This window comes from Phyllobates terribilis, unplaced genomic scaffold (assembly GCF_046119375.1).
Source record: "Phyllobates terribilis strain yellow unplaced genomic scaffold, ASM4611937v1 Scaffold_8__6_contigs__length_399053987, whole genome shotgun sequence".
Classification (NCBI taxonomy): domain Eukaryota; kingdom Metazoa; phylum Chordata; class Amphibia; order Anura; family Dendrobatidae; genus Phyllobates; species Phyllobates terribilis.
In genome coordinates, this window is record NW_027362768.1 from 386,677,591 (window position 1) to 386,693,088 (window position 15,498).

Genomic DNA, 15,498 nt, shown 5'->3' on the forward strand with positions numbered 1-15,498 from the left:
AACAGCCATATCCTGCACACATCTGCCTCACCACTAGGTGGCGCCGAGCTGGAAGGAAGCGATAGAACCACCCCAACAGGGGTTGTCACCCAGCTTTCCCAGACTCCTGAACAGCAGCAGTGCCCAGTGATGTGTCCACTGCCTCTGGGGCATCGGCATTGTGAGACGACCACTTACAACAGTACTGGAAAGTGGTCTTCTCATAGAGGGGGGTCTTCTCTTATGGGTGGTTTCATAGAGGAGGGCTTCTCTTATGGGTGGTTTCATAGAGGAGGTCTTCTCTTATGGGTGGTTTCATCGAGGGGTCTTCTCTTATGGGTGGTTTCATAGAGGGGGTCTTCTCTTATGGGTGGTTTCATAGAGGGGGTCTTCTCTTATGGGTGGTTTCATAGAGGGGTTCTTCTCTTATGGGTGGTTTCATAGATGGGATCTTCTCTTATAGGTGGTTTCATAGAGGGGGTCTTCTCTTATGGGTGGTTTCATAGAAGGGGTCTTTTGTTATGGATGGTTTCATAGAGGTGGTCTTCTCTTATGGGTGGTTTCATAGAGGGGCTCTTCTCTTATGGGTGGTTTCATAGAGGTGGTCTTCTCTTTGGGTGGTTTCATAGAGGGGCTCTTCTCTTATGGGTGGTTTCATAGAGGGGCTCTTCTCTTATGGGTGGTTTCATAGAGGGGGTCTTTTGTTATGGCTGGTTTCATAGAGGGGGTCTTCTCCTATGGGTGGTTTCATAGATGGGGTCTTCTCTTAAGGGTGGTTTCATAGAGGTGGTCATCTCTTAGAGGTAGTCTCAAATGTTCTTTTCTGGATGGTCTTCTCTTCTGTATGATCTTCTCATAGAGGTGGCCATCCCTAATAATAAATACAGTGTGGAGGAGGTGACCATTCATAGGAGTGGTCTTATCATAGACATGGTGTTTTCATATGGGTGGTCTCATAAAGGTGGTCTTTCATTTGAGGTGATCTTTTCTTATTGTGGAGTTTTCATAGCTGTGGTCTTCTCATAGAGCTGGTCTTATTATAGTGTTTGGTCTTCTCACAGATATGGTCTTATACAGGTGATCTTTTTATAGAGGTGATCTTCTCATATGGGTGTTGTTATTACAGAGGTGCTCTTTTATGGGTGGTCTTTTATGGATCGTCTTGTCATAGAGGTGGTCTCATATGGATGGTCTTCTCTTATGGGTGTCCTTCTCATATGGATGGTCTTATTATACAGGTGGTCTTCTTTAAGAATATATACAGTATTATCTCCTTCAGAGAGAAGGACTAGAACTCTAGCGCCACCTACTGGAAGGAACAATCCCAATGGTCAGTATCCGACCCCTTAACGAGTCTTGTCACACGTCTTAGGATAAGAAGCCAAGCCATACACTCCATTGGCAGAGAAGAGTTTCAGGGTGTTTGCTCCTCATCAGTGGAAAGAAGGTGGTCGTGTTTGTCTGGGAGAGAGACCCCTGATAGGGGCTCTGAGGGGGCTCTGATCTCCTTGTGGGGAACGCCAAGCCGGTGTAAGGAGACTTAGAGTCTGAGCTCTGTGCACAAGGAGAAATGTTACCTCTTAATATATGATGGAAGTGGAAATCTGGTCTGGATATGAGGGTCTTCTCATAGAGGTGGTCTTCTGGAGAGGTTTCACTGTGTATTTAAAGGCACAGAACCGCTGCCTCTTATATCCTGTGCCCTTCATTGTATTAAAGTGTCAGTGGGATTGATGGGACAGATCTTCAGGCTTCCTTGTAGTTAATGGCAGTGGCAGTACAGGGGTTAATTGTCGGCTGGCTCCTCCCCGGTGCGCCTCCTCCTCCTGTCCTCCGCTCCCCACCCTTGTGGAAGAGCAGATTTACTGTGGGAGTCACAGGCACCAGGACTTTAGCACCGAGCTGTCGCCATGAGGCTGCTGCTGCTTTCTCAGGAGTCTTGAGTGGGCAATCATGGAGGAAAATGCCAACGTGCAGGAGACGGGCAACGAAAGCCCCCCGAGCCTGGCGCAGACCACCAAATATGACATAAAGCGCCACGCCATCACCGATGACTACAAAGTGTCCAAGCAGGTGCTCGGCCTGGGCATCAATGGCAAAGTGCTGGAGTGTTACCGCAGAGACAGCGGGCAGAAGTGCGCCCTGAAGGTGAGTGGGGTCTGCGCCGGACCCCGGAGAGACACCGGGAATTCATAGCTGCCATGAGCAGAACAAGCAGCCGGGTACAAAGGAGCACGAGGTGTGTCAGGAAGTGAGCGCCAGCGTCAGGAAGGTGGCACAGGTGCCTCCGCGAGTCCTGGGAACAGAATGGACTGGCAGGAGCGTGTGATTGGTCAGCTGAGCGGTGGGTATATACATAGGATATATACATGCCAATCACCGGATACAGCAACATCAACGGGCACCAGCGCCATCTAACGGCCAGCGCAGGATACACTAGTCTAATAATAATAATGTTTTTATTTATATAGCGCCAACATATTCCGCAGTGCTTTACAATTCATCCAATTTACACACATCGTCATCTCTGTCCCCATCGGGGCTCACAATCTACATTCCCTATCAGTCTTTGGAGTGTGGGAGGAAACCGGAGAACCCGGAGGAAACCCACAAAACACGGGGAGAACATACAAACTCCTCCAGATGTTGTCCTTGGTGGGATTTGAACCCAGGACCCCAGCACTGCAAGGCTGCAGTACTAACCACTGAGCCACCATACAGTGCTAACCACTGAGCCACCATACAGTGCTAACCACTGAGCCACCATACAGTGCTAACCACTGAGCCACCGTGCTGATGTCCTTATATCAGTACTGGAGCGTTATAATAGGGGCTGATATGAAATATTGAGATGAAATTCTCCCCAGATGTCGGTAACAACTGGTCCAATCCACACAGGCAAACAAATCACCAAAGATGTCCATAAATGATGTGTAATAATGAGAAATGAGAAGTATTGAACACATTACTGAAATGTAACTAATACTTCATTCTAAAAGCCTTTGTTGGTGATGAAGCCTCAAGACGCTTCCTGTATGGAGAAACTAGTCGCAGGCATTGCTCAGCTGTGATTTTGGCCCATTCTTCCACACAAACACTCGTCACATCCTGAAGCTTCGTGGCTCCTCCTATGAACTCTGAGCTTTGGTTCCTAACATACATTTTCTATAGGATTCAGGTCCGTTGATCGGCTCGGCCGTTCTATCAGATTTATTTTCTTTCTCTGACACCAGTTGAGAGTTCCCTCGGTTGTGTGTTTGGGATCATTGTCTTGCTGAAATGTCCACCCTTGTTTCTTCTTAATAATCCTGGTAGATGGCAGCAGATTTTTATCCAAAATGTCTTGGTACATTTGTCCATTCATCCTTCCTTCAGTTGCATGAAGTTTGCCAGTGCGTATGCTGAAAACCAGCCCCGCACCATGACTTTCCCACCTCCACACTTCACTGTTGGTATGGTGTTTTTGGGGGTGATATGCAGTTGCTTTTTGGCCTCCAAAACATGGTGTTGTATTATGGTGTCCAAAGAGTTGAATTTTGGTGTCATCTGACCAGACTATATTCTCCCAGTAGGTCACCGGCTTATCTAAATGTTCTTGAGCAAACTGTAAACTTGGTTGTACATGCTTTTTGTTCAGCACTGGAGTCTTGTGTGGTGAGCGTGCATACAGGCCACGGAGGTTGTGTGGTGAGCGTGCATACAGGCCACGGAGGTTGTGTGGTGAGCGTGCGTACAGGCCACGGAGGTTGTGTGGTGAGCGTGCATACAGGTCACGGAGGTTGTGTGGTGAGCGTGCATACAGGCCACGGAGGTTGTGTGGTGAGCGTGCATACAGGCCACGGAGGTTGTGTGGTGAGCGTGCATACAGGCCACGGAGGTTGTGTGGTGAGCGTGCATACAGGCCATGGAGGTTGAATGCATTACTTATAGTTTTCTGTGAAACAATTGTCCCTGCAGATTCCAGGTCTTTCTCTAGATCTCCTCAGGTGTTCTTTGCTCTTGGACAAGTCTTCTGATGATTCTTTTCACTCCTCTGTCTTAAATCTTGCGGGGACAACCTGGTCGTAGCCGGTTTATGGTGAAATTATGTTCTTTCCCCTTCCGGATTATGCCCCAGCAGCGCTCACTGGAACCTTCAGTAGTTTAGAAATTCTTTTGTAACCAATGTCATCAAGATGTTTTGCAACAATAAGGTTGTGAAAGTCTTGATACAGCTCACTGGTATTACCCATCATGAGATGTTTCTTGTGTGGCTCCTTGGTAATCAGGTGAACCAGCTGATATTATTTGTCACTAAGTGGCAGGATTGCTTTCTAATTACTGATAGATCTGAGCCGGTGTCTGGACTCTCCAGGGCGCTGGAGGTTGATATCAGACATGGCATTTTGTGGATGAGTGCAGGAAGCTTCCTTGTCTCTGGAGATGAGCATCAGACCTGTTCAGTGCTTGGGGGACTTGGGGGACAGACTTGTCAGGGAAAAGTTATGTGAACTATTCCTTGTAAATCTAATTGCGGATGTGATTCATGACAAAACCTCAACTCATCTCCCAAATCAATAAATCAACCCATGTCTGTGCAAAGCTTCTCTTCTAAACATCATATCTTATCCTTCAGAGCTGCGGTCACTATTCTGCTATAACATTGTGTCTTATCCTCCAGTCACCTCCAGAGCTGCAGTCACTATTCTGCTATAACATTGTGTCTTATCCTCCAGTCACCTCCAGAGCTGCAGTCACTATTCTGCTATAACATTGTGTCTTATCCTCCAGTCACCTCCAGAGCTGCAGTCACTATTCTGCTATAACATTGTGTCTTATCCTCCAGTCACCTCCAGAGCTGCAGTCTCTATTCTGCTATTATATTGTGTCTTCTCCTCCAGTCACCTCCAGAGCTGCAGTCACTATTCTGCTATAACATTGTGTCTTATCCTCCAGTCACCTCCAGAGCTGCAGTCACTATTCTGCTATTATATTGTCTTCTCCTCCAGTCACCTCCAGAGCTGCAGTCTCTATTCTGCTATTATATTGTGTCTTCTCCTCCAGTCACCTCCAGAGCTGCAGTCACTATTCTGCTATTATATTGTGTCTTCTCCTCCAGTCACCTCTAGAGCTGCAGTGACTATTCTGCTATAACATTGTGTCTTATCCTCCAGTCACCTCCAGAGCTGCAGTCTCTATTCTGCTATTATATTGTGTCTTCTCCTCCAGTCACCTCCAGAGCTGCAGTCACTATTCTGCTATAACATTGTGTCTTATCCTCCAGTCACCTCCAGAGCTGCAGTCACTATTCTGCTATAACATTGTGTCTTATCCTCCAGTCACCTCCAGAGCTGCAGTCACTATTCTGCTATAACATTGTGTCTTATCCTCCAGTCACCTCCAGAGCTGCAGTCACTATTCTGCTATAACATTGTGTCTTATCCTCCAGTCACCTCCAGAGCTGCAGTCTCTATTCTGCTATTATATTGTGTCTTCTCCTCCAGTCACCTCCAGAGCTGCAGTCACTATTCTGCTATAACATTGTGTCTTATCCTCCAGTCACCTCCAGAGCTGCAGTCACTATTCTGCTATTATATTGTCTTCTCCTCCAGTCACCTCCAGAGCTGCAGTCTCTATTCTGCTATTATATTGTGTCTTCTCCTCCAGTCACCTCCAGAGCTGCAGTCACTATTCTGCTATTATATTGTGTCTTCTCCTCCAGTCACCTCTAGAGCTGCAGTGACTATTCTGCTATAACATTGTGTCTTATCCTCCAGTCACCTCCAGAGCTGCAGTCTCTATTCTGCTATTATATTGTGTCTTCTCCTCCAGTCACCTCCAGAGCTGCAGTCACTATTCTGCTATAACATTGTGTCTTATCCTCCAGTCACCTCCAGAGCTGCAGTCACTATTCTGCTATAACATTGTGTCTTATCCTCCAGTCACCTCCAGAGCTGCAGTCTCTATTCTGCTATTATATTGTGTCTTCTCCTCCAGTCACCTCCAGAGCTGCAGTGACTATTCTGCTATAACATTGTGTCTTATCCTCCAGTCACCTCCAGAGCTGCAGTCTCTATTCTGCTATTATATTGTGTCTTCTCCTCCAGTCACCTCCAGAGCTGCAGTCACTATTCTGCTATAACATTGTGTCTTATCCTCCAGTCACCTCCAGAGCTGCAGTCACTATTCTGCTATAACATTGTGTCTTATCCTCCAGTCACCTCCAGAGCTGCAGTCTCTATTCTGCTATTATATTGTGTCTTCTCCTCCAGTCACCTCCAGAGCTGCAGTCACTATTCTGCTATAACATTGTGTCTTATCCTCCAGTCACCTCCAGAGCTGCAGTCACTATTCTGCTATAACATTGTGTCTTCTCCTCCAGTCACCTCCAGAGCTGCAGTCACTATTCTGCTATAACATTGTGTCTTATCCTCCAGTCACCTCCAGAGCTGCAGTCTCTATTCTGCTATTATATTGTGTCTTCTCCTCCAGTCACCTCCAGAGCTGCAGTCTCTATTCTGCTATTATATTGTGTCTTCTCCTCCAGTCACCTCCAGAGCTGCAGTCTCTATTCTGCTATTATATTGTGTCTTCTCCTCCAGTCACCTCCAGAGCTGCAGTCTCTATTCTGCATGTTCTGATCAGTCAATCATTTTGATCAGATGTACAGTGATGGGTATGACTTTGCAGCCTGATGAGGCAGTTGTGATTGCTGTGTACAGCAGATAGCAGCAGCCGTGTGTAAACAGTGATTGATGGAGACTTCCGCATTGAGAGAATCTCCCTCTCGTCACTCGCTTTACAAAGTTCATAAACTGCCGCCCTCGAGGCCGCTCCTGCGCCGCGGTCGAGGACACCAGAGTTTTCGCCTCCCCAGGAACAATACGTTGTTGGGTTATAGGTTTAATTCGATGATCTTGTGTCTTTTTCAAACCTTGAAATTATGAAATTGTTGAGAGAGAGAAGAAATTTTCTTGATCCAGTTACATCCAAAGCTGCATTCACAGTACAGATGTGAGGAATAGCTGCACCCACTGCTGCAGCGCTGCCCCAGGCCAGCAGCTCAGGAGTTAACAGGATGAATGAAGGAAAAGATTTACAGTCATGTGAGATATAATCTGTATCATATCCATAAGACACCGCTGCTCCATCAGCACAGCAATGGCTGATAACAGGGAGTAATAGATTGTAGTCTCCTGTCCTACAGTCACCTCCCCCAGTAATGGCTGATAACAGGGAGTAATAGATTGTAGTCTCCTGTCCTACAGTCTCCTCCCCCAGTAATGGCTGATAACAGGGAGTAATAGATTGTAGTCTACTGTCCTACAGTTGCTGTCAGTGAGAAGGAGTTGTATGTGAGTATTCAGTGGCTTTCATCCCTTCTGACAACTGCTGGGGGTTTGCTCCAATGTTTACGTCCTCTCTATATTAGGGCAGGACCCCGTGCTGCCCCTGCTGCTCTTTCCCTTGTTCGTCCATAGTTGAGCTCTGCTATATTGCGCCATTTATATATACGCTGCGCATTTACTCTCGGCAGCGGAGAGATGCTGGGAGTGGTAGTTCATCAACCTGTGGGAACACATTCAGCCTGTTGCTGCTGCGTGTTCCCGGCCTGGGGCTGGGATCCACAGGGACGGTTGTGGGTGCGGCGCTGCTGTGATTGAGGGCGTGGTGCATTTGGTGCACAGGTGTGTCGCCCTGGAATGTGTCTCCACGGGGAGACGAGTCTGATTATGTCCGGCCGCAGAGGGGAGGCTGGGACTGCCCAAGTGTCAGTGCTGGACCGGGAGGTACAGGCAAGGCCGGAACTGCCAGAGCGTCAGTGCTGGCCTCAGGGGATAGAGGGGACGCCGGGACTGCCAGAGTGTCAGTGCTGGACCCAGGGGGTAGAGGCAAGGTCGAGACTGCCCAAGCGTCCGTGCTGGACCGGGGAGTAGAGGGGAGGCCGGGACTGCCAGAGCGTCAGTCCTGGACCGAGGGGGTAGAGGGGAGGCCGTGACTGCCAGAGTGTCGGTGCTGGACCCATGGGGTAGAGGGGAGGCCGTGACTGCCAGAGCATCAGTGCTGGACCCAGGGGTTAGAGGGAAGGCCGGGACTGCCCGATCGTCAGTGCTGGACCCAGGGGTTAGAGGGGAGGCTGATACTGCCAAAGTGTCAGTGCTGGACTGGGGGGGAGGGGTAGAAGGAAGGCTGGGACTGCCCGAGTGTCAGTGCTGGACTGGGAGGTACAGGCGAGGTCGGAACTGCCAGAGCGTCAGTGCTGGACCCAGAGGATGGAGGGGAGGCCGGAACTGCCAGAGCATCAGTGCTGGACCCAGGGGATGGAGGGGAGGCCTGGGCTGCCAGAGTGTCAGTGCTGGACCCAGAGGATGGAGGGGAGGCTGGGACTTCCAGAGCGTCAGTGCTGGACCCAGAGGATGGAGGGGAGGCTGGGACTTCCAGAGCGTCAGTGCTGGATCCAGAGGATGGAGGGGAGGCTGGGACTGCCAGAGCATCAGTGCTGGACCCAGGAGATGGAGCGGAGGCCAGGACTGCCAGAGCATCAGTGCTGGACCGGGAGGTACAGACGAGGTCAGAACTGCCACAGCGTCAGTGCTGACCTCAAGGGATGGAGGGGAGGCCGGGCCTGCCAAAGCGTCGGTGCTGGACCCAGGGATAGAGGGGAGGCAGGACTGCTGGAGCATCAGTGCTCGACCGGGGTTAGAGGCGAGGTTGGGACTTCCCGAGCGACCGTGCTGGACCGGGGAGTAGAGGGGAGGCCGGGACTGCCAGAGCATCAGTGCTGGACCCAGAGGATGGAGGGGAGGCTGGGACTTCCAGAGCGTCAGTGCTGGATCCAGGGGATGGAGGGGAGGCTGGGACTGCCAGAGCATCAGTGCTGGACCCAGGAGGTACAGGCGAGGCCGGAACTGCCAGCGCGTTAGTGCTGGACCCAGAGGATGGAGGGGAGGCCGGGACTGCCAGAGTGTCAGTGCTGGACCAGTAGGTACAGACGAGGCCGGAACTGCCAGCGCATCAGTGCTGGCCTCAGGGGATGGAGGGGAGGCCCGAACTGCCAGAGCGTCAGTGCTGGACCCAGGGATAGAGGGGAGGCAGGACTGCTGGAGCATCAGTGCTGGACCCGGGGGATGGAGGGGAGGCAAGGAGTGCTGGAGCGTCAGTGCTGGATCGGGGGCAGAGGCGAGGTCGCGACTGCCCGAGCGACCGTGCTGGACCGGGGAGTAGAGGGGAGACCGGGACTGCCGGAACATCAGTGCTGGACCCGGGGGATAGAGGGGAGGCCAGAACTGCTTGAGTGTCATGTGCTGGACCGGGGGGTAGAGGCGAGGCCGGGACTGCCAGACCGTCAGTGCTGGACCTAGTGGGTAGAGGGGAGGCTGGGACTACCCAAGCGTCAATGCTGGACCCGGGAGCTGGAGGGGAGGCCAGGACTGCTGGAGCGTCTGTAAGAAGGAAGACTTCCCTAGAGATAGGTGCGGAGCTCCGGCGCTGGAACTTCCAGGGTCCTGCTCAGTGTTGCCAGGGGACGGGATTAAGAGTGCACGGGGGACTTCCTGGACAGTGCTGGGGGACAGAGGAGAGGGACAGAAGAGAGGAAGTCAGGTGTCTGGGCTCGCGCGAAAGAGACAGTTGGTTGTGGAGAGCAGACCGGCAGTTGGGGAGAAACAGTCTGTCCCGCCGACAACGAGAGCGAGACGTGCTGCCCTGTCCTCGGTGAAATAGAGACATGCTGACCTGTCTGCGGTGACGGACGAACGGGTGGCACAGCTTGCCGCAAAACAAGGGGCGTGCAGTCTGTACCGGGCCTACAGAAAGTGATCGTTCAGTTACCTGCATCACCACAGTTTTCCAGACATCTGACGGTGACCTACGGGTGAGGACGCACCCGGGATTAGTGATCCTAACACAGTTTGTTGTACGCCGGAAGAGCATGCTACGGCTCTTAAAGGAGTCGTGACCACTGTCGTGTGGTCAAAGGACTGGGGGCCCAGTGGGTGAGGCCCGAGACCGCCCACTGCCGCCAGAAGACGGACACCCTCCGGAGTGAGTGTCTGAAGACAGACGTAGTTATCGCTAAAGGACAGACAAGTGCAAGCCTCCAGTAATCTACCTTCTCTTATTCAGCCTGAACTTTTGGGACTGCGCCGTATTGTTCATCCTTTCCATGTTATAGTTAAACCACAATCGTTTATTGTCCGATTTTACTGTTTTATTGTTGTGTTACTTAAATTTACACTCCCTGCGTGGAGAAACCAAATCTTCAATTAAACCTCTGCCATACTCTCTGAGTGCCGTGTGAGGCATCTGAGCCTTTTAGCATTTGGCGTAGTCGGCAGGATGTCGTCCCCAGACTCAGTTGCAGGCATGGCAGACCAGGCCAGCGCGAGAGCCCTTACAGCTAGCCTACCCCTGGGTGCCATGATGAATAATCTCCCAAAGTTTACCGGAGACAACATGATGCTGTGGGATTGGGTAGAACGGGTTAAGAGCATGTTACGGATGCACCCAATGACCCCCGATATGCACGCAGAGATAGCTTTGCTGGCTTTAGAAGGAGAAGCTCGACAGTCAGTAATGTTTCGTTCCCCCACTGACCGAAATACGGTGGAAAAGGTGGTATGGATCCTAGAAGAAATGCATGGGGACCCTACTAATGTGGCAGAGTTAAAGGATGCGACTGTTCCAACAGGTACAAAGGGAGGGGGGGACTGTGACCCAATATGTCAACGCCCTACAGAGTGTGTACACTTACATCACTAGGAAAACGAACCTAGAAGACGTGGGAGTGGGGCCCCCGGACCTAGTACTTCGGGACCAGTTCGTAGCCGGCCTCAGAGATGCGCAGCTGAGACAGGCCTTGCAAGAGCGCTTGCGCACCAACCCGCATATGACATTTCTGGAGGCAGAGGCCCGCATGAGGGAACAGGAGATGGGGGTAGTGACCCACGGCTGAACCAGAATGGGCCAGAGAGATGCGGCGGGAGATCCAAGAAATGCGAGAAGAGTGGTACAATATTCGAGTGGCTCAATCAGTGAGAGCTGGAACAGTTGACCCGAGACCTCCGGGCGAAGTAAAGGACGAGCCCAGACCCCGGGTTTGAACAGAGCCCAATCGGGTGGCCCGATGACCCCCTGCAGACAGGGGACCAACGTGTTGGAATTGTGGGGGCATGGGGTATTACGCCAGGAGCTGTGCCAGTCGAGGAAGGCCTCTGTCCCGGCAGCCGTTAAACTGACGGGCTCCGGGTGTGAGGGACGCAACCCGGAGCGGAGGAAGGCAGTGAGTCCCGAAGACTTAATATCCATGAGCCCGACAGTGTGGGCCGAACTTGGCGGACGGGCAGTTCACTGCTTGATCGACACGGGATCTCAAGTGACCACCCTGGGAGAAACTTATTTCCGTCAGCGGTACCCAGAGATGGCACGAAATGAAGGGGGTCCCTTGATAAAGCTCACAGCCGCTAACCAACTGCCCATTCCGGTCACAGGAGTAGTGTGGTTACGCATCCAGGTGTGTGGACAAGATGTGGGAAGAAAAGGAGTCGTCCTGACAGGCGGAGATGCCGGCCCAGGACCACCAGTGACCCTCGGTATGAACGTGCTGAAGGAAATTGGGCAGATCCTGATTAGGGAACCACGAGAGCTCACGCTAGGGCGGTGGAACTCTAGAGCCCCTCAAAGGAAGGCCCTCCAGCAGCTGATCAGGGTTGCCCAGGCGCAAGAGACCTCGAGTGGGGGAAAAGTTCTGGGAAAGGTGATAATACCCTTCACCAACACCCTCACCTTACCACCAGGACAGACAGTCCTCACTTTGCCCGTCCGAGCCCGCACCCCACTAGAAGTGGTAGAGATTCAGATCGAGTCAACCACCGTGAACAAGGTGCCTCCGGGTCTGTTGGTAGCGCGGACCTTGGCTACCGTCCATAAAGGAAACGTGGTGGTACGATGCGTGAACCTGAATCAGAGTGAGCTCATTCTTCCTGCCAGGACCGAAATGGCCCAGATCCTGGGGATGCAAGAACAGCTGGAACCGCCAGATGCGATACAATTGTCAGCCGTAAGGGGGGATCCCTGGACCCTGGCTATCACCGTACGATCGGGGTCTCCTCAACTTCAGACTAAGGACGATCGAAGGATCCTAGAACAGATGCGTGCTGGTTTGACAGGGCTCACGACGGAACAGGTGTATCGGGTCGAAGAGATGCTGGGACGGTACCAGGACGTCTTTGCCCGACATGAGGACGACTTTGGATGTACCCAGGCCATCACCCATGAGATCCCTACGGGAAATGCTGCTCCAGTACGGGAACGGTATAGACCGAAACCCCCGCAAATGTACCAGGAGGTGAAGGAAATGCTGGCCCATATGATACAGAACGGGGTGATTCGGGAAAGCCGGAGCCCGTGGGCTGCTCCTATCGTCCTGGTCAGGAAGAAAGATGGAACCCTACGATTCTGTGTGGACTACAGGCGGCTAAATGCTTGCACCGTAAGAGACTCGTACCCTTTACCCAGGATCGAGGAGTCTCTATCCGCCCCAAGCCAAGGCAAAATACTTCTCCTCCCTGGATCTGGCCAGCGGATACTGGCAAGTGCCAGTGGCTGAACACGACCGCGCCAAGACAGCATTCGTGTTGTCCATGGGACTCTTAGAGTTTAATCGGATGCCTTTTGGCCTAACCAACGCTCCCGGAACCTTTCAACGCTTGATGGAGAGATGTTTAGGCGATCTGAACTTTGAGGCCACACTGATCTACCTCGATGACATCATCGTCTATGCGTCTACCTTCCAGGAACATCTACGACGACTGGAGCAACTCTTGAGTCGCCTTCGAAATCACGGCCTGAAGGTGAAGCCACAAAAATGTCATATATTCCGCAAGTCGGTTGAGTACCTCGGGCACACGGTGTCCGGTGAAGGAGTCAGGCCCACTCGGGAGAAAGTGGCCGCCGTGCAAGAGTGGCCCACCCCGAAGACTGTAAAGGATGTGCGGGCCTTCCTAGGACTCGCAGAGTATTACCACAGATTCGTGAAAAATTTCACGCGCATCGCTAATCCGCTACTGGAGCTCCTTCAAGGGATACCTGTGGGCTCGAAAAATCGAACAGTGAAATGGGGAAGAGAACAGGAGGAGGCCTTCAGGGCCTTGAAGATGGCCCTGACGGAAGCTCCCATACTGGCCTACGCGGACTTTTCTCAGTCCTTCGTTCTTCACACCGATGGAAGTCTCCTTGGTCTAGGGGCCGTGCTGTCGCAGTAGCAGGAGGGGAGAGAGCGGGTGATAGCATATGCGAGTCGCTCCCTCCGAGACTCTGAGAAGAACCCAGACAATTACAGCTCCTTTAAACTGGAATTGTTGGCCCTAGTGTGGGCAATGACAGAAAAGTTCGCGGAGTACTTGTCGGGGTCTGAAGTGTTGGTGAAGACAGACAACAACCCGTTGGCTCATCTGGAGAACGCGAAGTTGGGAGCCCTGGAACAACGATGGATGGCTCGCATGGCTCGGTACCGGTATAAGATCACCTACCGGCCTAGGGCTGAAAACACGCATGCTGATGCCCTCTCCAGGGAGACCCATGAGCACCCCGACCGTGACCGAGACGAAAAACTGGAGGCCGAAGAGGTGCCCAGCTTCCGGAGGGTTGGCAGCCCGTTGTCCGCTATGCAGGGACAGATCGGGGAAGTGAAAGAAGGACACGTGTTGGGGCGGCCCAGGGACGAGTGGGTACGGATACAGAAAATGGATGGAGAGATTGCGCGGTTGCGACAGTGGGTGGCTTTGAAACAAGTCCCTAACCGCGAAGAAAGGGGGACCCTGACGCCAGAGGGGCTGAAGATGCTGCGGCAGTGGGAGAGACTGAGCCTGCAGGACGGCTTGTTGTACAGATGGGTCCAGTTGGTACGGGAGTTCGGCCCCACTTGGCAAGTAGTGGTTCCAGAGAGTGTGATCGGGACACTGGCCAAGGAAGCACACGAGCGGGGAGCACACTTTGGACCCGAAAAGACCTTCCAGTGGCTGCACAGACTGTTGTACCACCCCCAACTAAGAGTTGCAGTGGAGAACGTCTGCCAGAAGTGCCGGAGTTGTGAGTTGGTGAAATCCCCAGAGCAGCGGGCCCCCGTCCAGACCATTGTGACGGCTGCGCCCTTAGAGGTGTTGATGATCGACTACCTGACCATCGGGCCGACGCATCTCGGGTATGGACATTACCTGGTCATGACCGACCACTTCACGAAATTCGCGGTGGTAACTCCGACCAGGGATCAGACAGCTGAATCTGCTGCCCAGGCTATCTGTCGGGACTTTATCAGGGTCTATGGCTGTCCGAAGAGAATTCACTCCGATCAAGGAGCTTGTTTCCAAGGACGGGTGATGGAGGAGCTGCACCGGCTATACAAGATCGAGAAGTCTAGGACCACCCCTTACCATCCGAAAGGGAATGGGTCCTATGAACACTTCAACAGAACTTTGATCCAGATGCTTCGAACCTTGGAAGAAGATCGGAAGGTACGCTGGCCGGAGTTTGTGGCCGAGCTGGTGTGGGTCTATAATAACCGGGTACATAGTGCCACAGGGTTCACCCCCTACACCCTGCTGTTCGGACAAAAGGGTAGGGAGATCACCGAGCTCGAACTAGATCCCGTGGAGGACTGGCCCCGGACGGGCCCATCTACCTGGGTCTGGGAGCATCGGCACCGGCTGCAGACTCTTCGGAGGTTGGTGCAGCAGAAGTTTAAGGAACATAGGCACCATGAAACGTCACCTCTTCGGGGGACAGCCCTTAAGTTGGGAGAACGTGTGTTGGTACGGGACAAGAGACCCCGGGGCAAGCTGAGTAGACGGCGGGAGTCGACCCCGTATTGAGTGAAACGGAGAGTTAGTCCTGAAGGACCGGTATATGAGGTTCAGCCAGAGGGGGAAGAAGCGGCTCCAACTAGAATCATTCATCGAAGCATGTTACGGCCCTGTTTGTCTAGCGATGAGGGAAAGAAGGAGGAACTCGGCACAAGGACGAGAGATCCCACACCCAGTGCGCCCGTCTACGATGATGAGGAGGAAGAGACGATAGTGGCTGTGATCCCCAGTCTCGCATCGCCCACAGCTTCCCACACGAGAGAGGAGGGCCCACCGCTCCATCAGGCTGGGCCGGGTGAAGTTGGGAACCCCAGCGACTCTCAAGTACCCTGCGCTCCAACTGCGTTACGCCGGTCCAAACGATCCACGGCTGGTGTGCCGCCTATCTGCTACAATCAGGATCAGTTCATCTGGCAACGTATCATCCAAGAGGTCAGAGAGTGTGAGCGCCTGGTGAAAAAACTCTCGCCTGTGGAATGGCGAGCTCAAAGGGAGCGGGAGTGTAAGAAGGAAGACTTGCCTAGGGACAGGTGCGGAGCTCCGGCGCCAGAACTGCCAGGGTCCTGCCCAGTGTTGCCAGGGGACAGGATTAAGAGTGCACGGGGGACTTCCTGGACAGTGCTGGGGGACAGAGGAGAGGGACGGAAGAGAGGAAGTCAGGTTTCTGGGCTCGCGCGAAAGA

At 52.7% G+C, this 15,498-nt stretch overlaps 1 protein-coding gene across 2 annotated transcripts in view; it reads left to right on the forward strand.

Moving 5' to 3' along the window:
- The first annotated feature begins 1,787 nt into the window (after window positions 1–1,787).
- MAPKAPK3 (MAPK activated protein kinase 3) overlaps window positions 1,788–15,498 on the forward strand; it is a 70,106-nt gene continuing 56,395 nt past the window's right edge. The window contains exon 1 of one of the 2 annotated variants that reach the window (XM_073645144.1): window positions 1,788–2,127. In XM_073645144.1, coding sequence (XP_073501245.1) covers window positions 1,933–2,127 — 195 coding nt within the window. In that variant the 5' untranslated portion in view covers window positions 1,788–1,932. The remainder of the gene's footprint in view (window positions 2,128–15,498) is intronic. The other variant, XM_073645143.1, reaches the window with a different exon arrangement.